General features: G+C 43.9%; 1 protein-coding gene across 1 annotated transcript; it reads right to left on the bottom strand.

Moving 5' to 3' along the window:
* Nucleotides 1-492: 492 nt before the first annotated feature.
* Nucleotides 493-8060, bottom strand: KCNA4 (potassium voltage-gated channel subfamily A member 4). The gene is made up of 2 exons (XM_033927904.1): nucleotides 7921-8060; nucleotides 493-3409 (listed from the first exon to the last, which is right to left on the bottom strand). The coding sequence occupies exon 2, from the start codon at nucleotides 2784-2786 to the stop codon at nucleotides 924-926; it is 1863 nt and encodes a 620-aa protein (XP_033783795.1). The 5' UTR covers nucleotides 2787-3409; nucleotides 7921-8060; the 3' UTR covers nucleotides 493-923.
* Between the last annotated feature and the right edge of the window lie 2960 nt (nucleotides 8061-11020).

Raw genomic sequence — 11020 nt, 5'->3', positions numbered from 1 at the left:
AGGGCTCCTTTTACAAGGCCATGGTAGAGGTTTTAACTGTGGCCCGGTGATGCAAATGCTCTTATACTCATAGAGTTCATTCAGCATCGAAGCGTTTACCTCGCCAACCCGCAGTAGAAACCTCTACTGCAGCTTTGTAAAAGTCTTTATCAGCGCAGAGACCATCAGCAATTTTCAATCAGTGCCTTTTTTTTGCAAAACTGAGGTGAATCGAGGACTAGTAGAAAGATGTTAGTTATTCCTTCATTTAAAAAAGGTTAAAAATAATAAGTGTTATCAATTGTCTTTTGGTTACATTAGAGCATGGGTGTCAAAGTCCCTCCTCGAGGGCTGCAATCCAGTCGGGTTTTCAGGATTTCCCCAATGAATATGCATGAGATCTATTAGCATACAATGAAAGCAGTGCATGCAAATAGATCTCATGCATATTCATTGGGGAAATCCTGAAAACTCGACTGGATTTTGGCCCTTGAGGAGGGACTTTGACACCCCTGCATTTGAGCAAAGATTTGGAATCAATATTAGGTCATCAGCATCTTTTTTGTAAATTGCAATTATGCACTGTTAGATTGGGTTTTAAGAAAATGCTGAAAATGGAATTCCTATGTTGAGACTTTAACTAATATATGCTTTATTAGATTGATGATTTGAATCTTATAGCAAAGGTTTTTTGTAACCATTTAATCTGTATGTATTGTCCATTCTTTATTTATGACTCTGGCTATGTAAATTTTTAAATAAATAAATATTTGGGAGATGGGCCTCTCAAACTTTCTGATATTTTTTGGCTTACACAGATTATTTTTATCTATTTACTTTTGCATTGTTTTAATGTTAGAATGCTGCCTTGCTGTAATCCATGATGAATCCTCTGGAGATAATGCCGAATATAAGACAATTTAGCACAGCAAAAAAAAAAAAATTCACACATCAGTTTCCAATGATTTCAAGTTCAAACAATTTTTCTTAATAGCATCATTTCTGCTCCCTGCCCCCTGGCATCGACTCTCTTTGACACAAAGAGACTCTTTTACACCTTCCTCCATCTCCAGATACTCAGATTTATCCCCCAGGGAGGAGGATGTGGAGTTCCTGACCTTCCTCAGCATGTTGGTTGGGAGGTAGGGACAAGTCATTACATTTGGGGGCAACTGAGTCTGGTCATCATTCTCAGTCTCTCGGTGATAAAAGTAGTTAAAGTTGGAGACGATAACTGGCACTGGCAATGCAATGGTTAAAACACCTGCGATGGCACACAGAGACCCAACTATCTTGCCCCCAACAGTGATAGGCTTCATATCCCCGTAGCCCACTGTCGTCATGGTGACCACGGCCCACCAGAAGGCATCTGGGATGCTTTGAAAGTGGGTAGATGGTTCATCGGCCTCTGCAAAGTAGACGGCACTGGAAAACAAAATGACCCCAATGAAAAGAAAGAAAATGAGAAGTCCCAGCTCCCTCATACTGGCCCGCAAGGTGTGCCCCAAGATCTGTAAACCCTTGGAATGTCTGGAAAGCTTAAAGATGCGAAACACTCTGACCAGACGAATAATTCTTAGGATGGCAAAGGTCATGGCCTGCTGTCCACTGCTCTGCTGTTCTGCCAGGTCTGTGCCAAGGGTGATGAAGTAAGGCAAAATGGACACAATGTCAATAATGTTCATGATATTTTTGAAGAAACTGGTCATGCTGGGACATGCAAAGAAACGCACTGTAAACTCAAAAGAAAACCAGATTATGCACACGGTTTCCACGATGAAAAAAGGGTCATTGAATACTGTGTGTCCACCATCCAAAGGTAACGTTTCATTTAATGCCCCATCCTTCAGGGATAATACAAGATCTTTATAATCTCGAAACTCTGGTAATGTTTCCAAACAGAAAATGACAATGGATATTAAAATGACTAAAACCGAAACAATAGCAATTATCCTGGCTGGACTTGAACTTTCAGGGTATTCAAAAAGTAGCCAGATTTGCCTTTTGAACTCATTGGCTGGCAAAGCCTTTTCTTCTTCTTTCACAAACCCTTCATCTTCCCTGTATTTTAGAATCACTTCATCTCCAAGTTCATAAAACTTCACCTCCTCTGAGAAAATGTCAAAGGGGACATTAATAGGTCTCTTTAGTCTCCCTCCTGACTGGTAATAATAGAGGATTGCATCAAAACTTGGACGGTTTCGATCAAAAAAATACTCGTTCCTCAAGGGGTCGAAGTATCTCATCCTCTTGTCAGGATCTCCCAGCAACGTTTCTGGAAACTGAGTCAGAGTCTTCAGCTGGGTCTCAAACTTCAAGCCAGAAACGTTGATGACCACTCGCTCACAGCATTCAAATTCGCTGTACACCGAGTTGTAGCTCTCCTGAGGTGGCTTGCCCGTCAACGAGGATGCCTCATCTGTCTCCTCCTCGTGTAAGCTGCATGAATAAAACTTTCTTTCTTCCTCAGGCTCCTCGTTGTCCTTCAACATCATCTCCTCAGAGCCACTGGCCACCAGATCCGAGGGGAAAGTGCCGCTGCATTGGTTCACCTGGAGATGGTTCAGCTTCCTGTCCTCCTTCAGGGACCAGCACTTCTTTTTCTTGTCCTTTTTCCTCTGGGACTCCTGTTGCTGGAACTGCGGTTGCTGCTGATTTACACCTCCAGAGGTCCCTTCCGCCACCACACGTGAGTGTGCAAGACGTTCCCGCTCCCTCTCCCGGGCAGCGGCTCGTGCCTGGGCATATCCATAAGGAAGGTGACTGTTGCACCCGGAACTTTCTGCACTTACCATAGCAACCTCCATGTTCTTAAGATGTGTTTGTGTGTATTTTTTGGGTGATTACTTCCTCATGCAATGTGCATGCTTTTAGAAACAAGAGGACTTTACTCCACATCAGGTTTAATTCCAAGACACCGAGTTGCAGCAGGCAAGTGTTCAAATGTGCTATTCTTTCGTAAACTCCTCATTATCCTTTCCTCTCAATCTCCAAAGCCATTCAGACATTTACGTTCACATAAATGTCAGGAGAAAAGAAGCCCGCTGATCTTTGCTCTGGAAAGTCAGAGGCCGTTTACGTAGCAGTAAGAAATGATGCGATGGGCAGTGGGATACTGAGTCTGCTCTCATGTCTGGCTCTTCCAACTGGTTCACAGTACTTTAGGATGGTGAATTTGCAGTTCATTTAATAACAGTCAATATTAACATTATTTGTCTCTGAGATGTGTGGGACAGACTCTGCCGAGTAATATTATATGGTAATCTGAAGCAACTTCCAGCCATCACTTAGAGCACACCAATTCTGTCATTGTTTGTCCATAATCTCTCTTCAGCCCATCACCAAACCAGACAGGAGGCAGGGATGCAAAGAACAGTAGGAGGCAGAGGACCAGCCTCTCTTCTGTGATCATTGCGTGCATGGGCTCGGCCTGAAACAAGAGAGCAGACAGGAAAAAAGATTTACACTCTCAAAACAAATGTTCTTGATTTTCTTCTATCACACATTCTGTGCTGTATCATATTTAGCACTCTGTATAGTAAAATGTACATATTTCTTAAAAAAGAGACTTGTCAATCAAATCAACAAACCTCTTTGTTAAGTAAAATGCCAATTGCACTAAAGGTCTACACTTGAGCCATTGAAGTCTGCAAAAGGTGGAGCAAATCACAGAATTGATGGGACTCTAACCGTGGATGTGTTGAGATGGAACTCTAGTCACGGGAGGCAAAGGATCTGGTCATTTGGGCAAGGAGAAGAACTCTGGCAGTGAACGGAGATTCTGAATGATGGACAGATCTGGAAGCAAATAGGGATTCTGATGGTGAATGGAGGCTCTGGATCCAGCGGATGGATGTGGCAGTCCATGTGAGATTCTGTTTCTGGTGGATGAATCTGACAGTGTTGGCAGTCGGATTCTGTGGGGGAGAGCTCTGGCATTTTGGGGGCTCTGGCAATGTAGAGAGCCTCTGATTCTGTACGGGGGAGTGCACTGGCAGCATTGGGGAGTTCTGAGTCTGCTGGGGGGGGGGGGGAGTGCTGGCAGTGCTGAAGATTCAGGCTTTATTTGTGTTCGCAAGCTTAGACATCTGTTCTTTGCCACTACACCCAATATCAAGCCTTGTTTTTATACATTCTCGGTATAAGAAAAGTGATTAATGGAGTTCAGTCTCTATTTTCTTCCTGAGTAAAGTGTAATGAGGAAAATCTGGAAAATTTTTCAGCTATGGCATGAAGTGACCATGAAACAACTGAGCATTTTACTGGAAGAAGATAAGCAAATGAGTCACAGCATGACCATAACATTTTTAACACATCTTGAGAAGGAAAAGACCACAGCCTTGCCTTGCTTGGTGTATTTTTGTTGTCATTTTAGATTAAATACTATTTATGAGACCAGAAAAAGATAGAAATTATCCAAGATGCATAAAATCCTAAGTCTACCCAGTAAGAGTCCGCCACCAAGAGGGGACAATGTATGCCCTACAACCTCTTACGCATTGGTGGGACATGTTCCCCTTTCATAGACTGATCCAGCGTTGTTTTCTCAGTAAAAATGGTTATAAAAAGGCCATTTGCATGTTGACAAAACCCATCTGTTTGTAAATCTACTGGAAAGACTTGGGATGCTCCTTTGAAGACAATGTTATAATGTGAAATGTGATGTCTCTGAGTACATTTTGCAAATAGAGTTGTTTATTTGCCCAAAAGTGCCAGGGTGAAGGGTCATTTGAAGCCTTACAAAGAGAATGGGCAGAGGCGGAAGAAACTGGAGACTGCAATTTTAGCTGACATGTCCATTTTGTGCTTCCATACATGAGGAACAAGGAAGACGCCCAGAGAATCTAGCAAGGTTAGGAGGGCATGCAGGGTGGCTGTGTCAAGAGGATCATTATAAGGACCAGAAAGACAGAAATATTTCCCTTTGATGAGGAATGAGAAAAAGGTTGCCAGGCTTCATAATATCTATGTTGCTAACCTTATTAATCTTATATAAGCCGCAATGATTCCCAGTTGACATTTGCGGGGTCTACAAAACAATATGAGATGAGATGGATGGTAAAAAGTAGAACGTTCCGGATCAGTACTGCTGAAACAAAGTGACCTGTACAAGCAGGATAAGTGTGAATGACCCATGTATGTCCCTTGCTAAACTCTCTCAAGAACAGGGCAGTGTGGACAGAGGACCCATGGAGGAGGCAGTTGAGGGGGAAGAGGAAGACCACTTGATGGTAGTGGTTAGATGACATCTACAGCACCCTGAGGTTGTGGGTTCAAGCCCCACGCTGCTCTTTGTGACCCTGGACATGCCACTTAATCCTCCGTTCGACTGAGAGGGAAAAATGCTTCCGTACCTGAATGTAAATCGCTTTGACAACCTCCGTTGATAAGCATTATTTAAATAACGTCAATAAATAAAAAACTCATCTATACAAAGCAGGGCCAACTCTCTGTGCCTTACGTGCTGCCTGTTATTTCTGTGCTGGGTCTAGGACGGGGAGAGGCCTGAGGGATTACACATTTTGCAGAAAGGAAGCCACTTCTTTCTCTTGTCACTGTGAAGTACTGACAGCAGACCCCAGGTGCTGATCAGGACCTGAACATCAAGACTAGAGATTTCTTTCCATGGCACACCTGATCAGGGCTGAACCGCACCAGATGGGAAACAATGATCCATGACACTCAGGCTGGTACATGTATCTATGATCCAGAGGATGTGAATAAACATACATGATAGGCTGTGCATACACACACGTGATACTCAGGCTGTGCATACACATGTATCTCTGATCCAGAGGCTGTGCATACACACACGTGATACTCAGGCTGTGCATACACATGTATCTATGATCCAGAGGCTGTGCATACACACACGTGATACTCAGGCTGTGCATACACATGTATCTCTGATCCAGAGGCTGTGCATACACACACGTGATACTCAGGCTGTGCATACACATGTATCTATGATCCAGAGGCTGTGCATACACACACGTGATACTCAGGCTGTGCATACACACACATGATACTCAAGCTGTGCATACACATGTATCTCTGATCCAGAGGCTGTGCATACACACACGTGATACTCAAGCTGTGCATACACACACGTGATACTCAGGCTGTGCATACACATGTATCTCTGATCCAGAGGCTGTGCATACACACACGTGATACTCAGGCTGTGCATACACACACGTGATACTCAGGCTGTGCATACACACACGTGATACTCAGGCTGTGCATACACACAAGTGATACTCAGGCTGTGCATACACATGTATCTCTGATCCAGAGGCTGTGCATACACACACGTGATACTCAGGCTGTGCATACACATGTATCTCTGATCCAGAGGCTGTGCATACACACACGTGATACTCAGGCTGTGCATACACACACGTGATACTCAGGCTGTGCATACACACACGTGATACTCAGGCTGTGCATACACACACGTGATACTCAGGCTGTGCATACACATGTATCTCTGATCCAGAGGCTGTGCATACACACACGTGATACTCAGGCTGTGCATACACATGTATCTCTGATCCAGAGGCTGTGCATACACAAATGTGATACTCAGGCTGTGCATACACATGTATCTCTGATCCAGAGGCTGTGCATACACACACGTGATACTCAGGCTGTGCATACACATGTATCTATGATCCAGAGGCTGTGCATACACACACGTGATACTCAGGCTGTGCATACACACACGTGATACTCAGGCTGTGCATACACACACGTGATACTCAGGCTGTGCATACACATGTATCTATGATCCAGAGGCTGTGCATACACACACGTGATATTCAGGCTGTGCATACACATGTATCTATGATCCAGAGGCTGTGCATACACACATGTGATACTCAGGCTGTGCATACACATGTATGATCCAGAGCTGTATATAAACACAAGTGCTATTAAGACTATGTTATATGCATGTATGATCCAACAAGTGTGTATGTAATATGCTCAGATTGTGGGGTTGGGGATGGAGGGAGGGCCAGGAGTATAGGATGCTGAGACTGTGTACATGTTACATGTTGAGGAGAAGTGGAGAGATCTGGGAAGAAGTTTGAGGCATGAGAAATGCTGAATTATATTAACCAAACAAGAAAAACAGATCCTGTTTTTTTAACATGCTGGCTGGGATAGGCACATGGGATCTCTCAGAGAAAGAGATAATGGTTACTGCGAATGGGCAGACTGGATGGGCTGTTTGGCCTTTATCTGCCATCATGCTTCTATGTTTCTAAATGTTCGACACCGTGGGCAGCCAGCACTTTATAGAGGTGCCACTGTACATCTAACTAGGTCTTCATTTAGGCCCATCGCTTTGTAGACAGAGATTTTCAGCGGCACGGTTCTTGTCATGCCGTTTCAAATCTTTCAGTATTGTATCATGAATTCTCCCATTCCCTGCCTCCCTCTGAATAGAGATGGTGCAGGAAGTGGGATCTTTTCAAATGCAAGACTAGGGAGAACGGTTTCTCGATGCACACCCAGTGGGGCCATGGCTTACATGGGAGGGGGGAAACTCATCAGGAAAGTGCTACCTAGACTGCTGAAGCAAAAAAATATTTCGGGCCCTCAGGCAAACATAACCTAAGTTAGGAGCTTAAAAATGATGCTCATCTGAACCTAGTTGTCGAACTTAGTGCTGAAAATCAGGGTTAAGCTCCTAACTTTTTCCCGGCCCTAAGTCCATTTTAGGCTCCCAAATTTAGGAGATTCAAATGATGCCCTCATTTTCAGATCTCTCAGTCTGAATGGGAGCAACATTTCTGCTGGAACCGGGAAGACCTGAAAGGCACAGAATAGGAAAAGTGTTGGCACTGACTGCTGCTTCTTTTGACATGAAATTCTCCCCAAGTGCATGAGCCGAAACTTCTCCTGCCTGTTCCAGATCCCCATTTGCCATCTTACCTTGCTGATGTCAGGTGCAAGCAGGACTTGCTAGCCCTGGCCTCGGCTGGCCGCTTCACTTGCTGCCCGCTCTCGGAGCATCCGTCCGGGCTTCCTTCTGCTCGCAAGGAACACGGGCTCGCTCGCCTCTCCGGGCTCCTGAATTGCCAGCCCCGTCTGGACCACTGAAGGGCGATCGCAGCTCCTGCGCTTTATCTCCAGGGCTCGACAGCGGCCCCTGCTGGCCGCCAGCCCTCCCTGCGCTTTCAGGTTTTGTTTACGGAAAAAACACACAGGGACCAAACTTCACAACCGCCATTAATTGGTCACATTTTGACATTCCTTCCTTGGATATTTGGGGAAGAGATTGGGACTTGTTTTGCCTCCACACTCGGTCCCTGCTGGACTCACAATCTATCTAGGGGACAGTATGGCAGTGGTTAAAGCTCCAGCCTCAGCCCCCTGAGCTTGTGGCTCCAAACCCACGCTGCTCCTTGTGACCTTGGCCAAGTCACTTAATCCCCCCAGTGCCCCAGATACATTAGCTAGATTGTGACCCCACCAGGACAGACAGGGACAAATGCTTTCAGACCTGAAAAACAGTAGAAATAATGGGCCTGGGGCAGTGGAGGATTGCCCTGGGCCACAAGGAGCAGTGGGGGGTTCTTTGAACCCACAAGCTCAGGGTGCTGAGGCTGTAACTCTACTTTCCTCCCTAGGGGTGATCTGCATTTGTTCTCTTTCTCCCCATCTGTGACAAAACAGTTCCTGTTTGAGAAATGGCTGCTCATTTACCACGGCACACTTTTCCATTCTGAACCAGAAAAGCATGCTGGGAGAAAGGAAATCTATGAAGCTTCCCAAAACCAAACTCTGTATTTTCATAGGCCTATAAATCCCTCTACTTCTCAGAAAACTTCCCCTCTACACCCCAAATTGAACGCTATGCTCCCATGACGAAATACGCCTACATACACCATGAGGACACTCCCTCCAACTCCGGACAGCCTTGATCGATCCTATTCCCATTTCTTACCAATCCTCTGGAACAGCCTACCTGCTCATGTCAGAGCTAAACCCTATATTATAACACTGTGAATGTAAACTGTAACCCTTTCTGAGCTCTTTGGAGAGGACGGGATATAAATCTAAATAAATAATTCACAGGAGGTATGGGAAATCGCAGGAAGTGGGGCCTAGTGCCCCAAGAGTGAGAAATCAGAAGACAAGAATCTAGAAGTCACAGGAGGCAGAACCTGGAGGTGGAAGAGGGAGGAAGTTAGCCCAAGGAGTGTTGAGTTCCTCTACAGTATAAATCTATAGGATAGTTAGAAGACAAATCTGTATTAAGAGTTAGTTTGCCAATTATTTTATGTTTGAAAGGACAGACGTCCATAAATATATAAGCATTGTCATACTGGGAGAGATTGAAGGTCCCTCAAGCTCAGAGTCCTGTTTCCAGCAATGACCAATACAAGTCACAAGTACCTGATAAGATCCCAAAAGAGTTGCTATGTATCCCAGGAAAATTAAGTGGATTTTCCCAAATCCATCTGAATAAAGGTTTTCGGACTTTTCTTTTAGAAATTTGTCAAATCCATTTTTAAACCTTGCTAAACTAATTGCATTTACCACACTCTCTGGCAATGAATTACAGAGTTTTTAATTTCAGAGTGAAGACATATTTTCTCCAGTTTGCTTTATATCTACTACTTAGAAGCTTCATCGCATGCCCCGTACACCTAGTACCCTTTCCACTCCACTCAGTATTTCATAGACTTCTGTCATATCGTCCCTAAGTCATCTCTTCTCCATCTAAAGAGCCTTAGCCCCTTTGCCCCATGCCCTTTATCATTTTCATCACCTTTCTCTGTACCTTTTCTAATTCTGCTATATCTTCCAGTCATACTATGGAGCAATATTTTCAGTTTTCATCGCCATTCCTTTCCCAAAAATTCCTAACATTCTATTTGCTTCCTTGTCTGCTGGTTTTCAACATATAATGATCAGTATTTTTCCATCCCTACTCCTGACGATTCCGAAACGAGGCTCTGTCGAGTGGAGATAGAGCGGCGAAATGAACCCGATGGGACTCAGCTAAGTTGAATTATATCTTAGCCACATTGGTCCAAGTTTATGCATTGATTTTTGCACTTTCTAATTCTTCATTCCATTGACTGTTTTTGAAGTTTGTCTTTTGGGGGGTTTGAAGCACTTCTCAGTCTTTTTTCTCCTGCTCTGAAATTACATTCAGCGTCTTTGCATTTATTGGTATAATTATTTATTCTTGAAAACATTTTCTAGGGATGTTATGATGGACGGGGCAGTGTTTATTTAGACTTCATTGGTTTGGTGCGAGGCACCAATAAACATTTGCCCGGGGCTAAATTCGGGCAGACTGAGCCCATACTGAAGTCCCACCATTATTAAGATTTTTTGTCAGTAGCTCAAACGCTGGTGAATATTTTCACTAGGAGTTTTAAAGCTTTTGGTTTAACATATAATGATGACATCTAGATCCTTTGCCTGGGCGGTGACTCCTAACGTGGAACCCTGTGTCTGTGGTTATAGTTTGGGTTCCTTTTCCCTACAGACATCACTTTGCAATTGCTCACATTAAACGTCATCTACTATTTGGATGCCCAGTCTCCCAGTTTTGTGTCATCAGTGAATGTAATCATCTCACCTCTTATTCCCATTTCTAGATCACTTATAAATATGTTTTTAAAAAATCAGTGGTTCAGCACCGATCCCTTAGAAACCGTACTCTTTACCCTTCTCCATTGAGAATATTGATCATTCAACCCTACTTTCGCTTTTCTTTTAACCAGTTCATAATTCATAATAGGAACTGTCTTCTTTCCCATAATGTTTTAAGTTTCCTCAAAAGTTATTCATGAGTACGTTGTCAAATACCTTCAAAAAAAAATCCAGATACACAGTATGAAATCCAGTTATAGTTTTACTCCAATGAGTGGAGGGACTTAGTTTTTGTGGGAGGAGAGGGATAGAAAGGATTTTCTGATGCCTCTTCTAAAATGATCCCCCTATGCAAGTGCATGCTATACCTACTGTAGTAGATGTCTATATAGCTCTGGTATAGTGGTATTTGGGGGAGGAG

Source organism: Geotrypetes seraphini, chromosome 19, assembly GCF_902459505.1.
Source record: "Geotrypetes seraphini chromosome 19, aGeoSer1.1, whole genome shotgun sequence".
Lineage (NCBI taxonomy): Eukaryota > Metazoa > Chordata > Amphibia > Gymnophiona > Dermophiidae > Geotrypetes > Geotrypetes seraphini.
The sequence above is the reverse complement of the archived record's forward strand: the minus strand, read 5'-3'. Positions and strand labels throughout refer to the sequence as shown.

What these genes read in the sequence shown, in the direction of transcription:
- KCNA4 (XM_033927904.1), bottom strand. Translation starts at nt 2,786, where the DNA reads ATGGAGGTTGCTATGGTAAGTGCAGAAAGTTCCGGGTGCAACAGTCAC.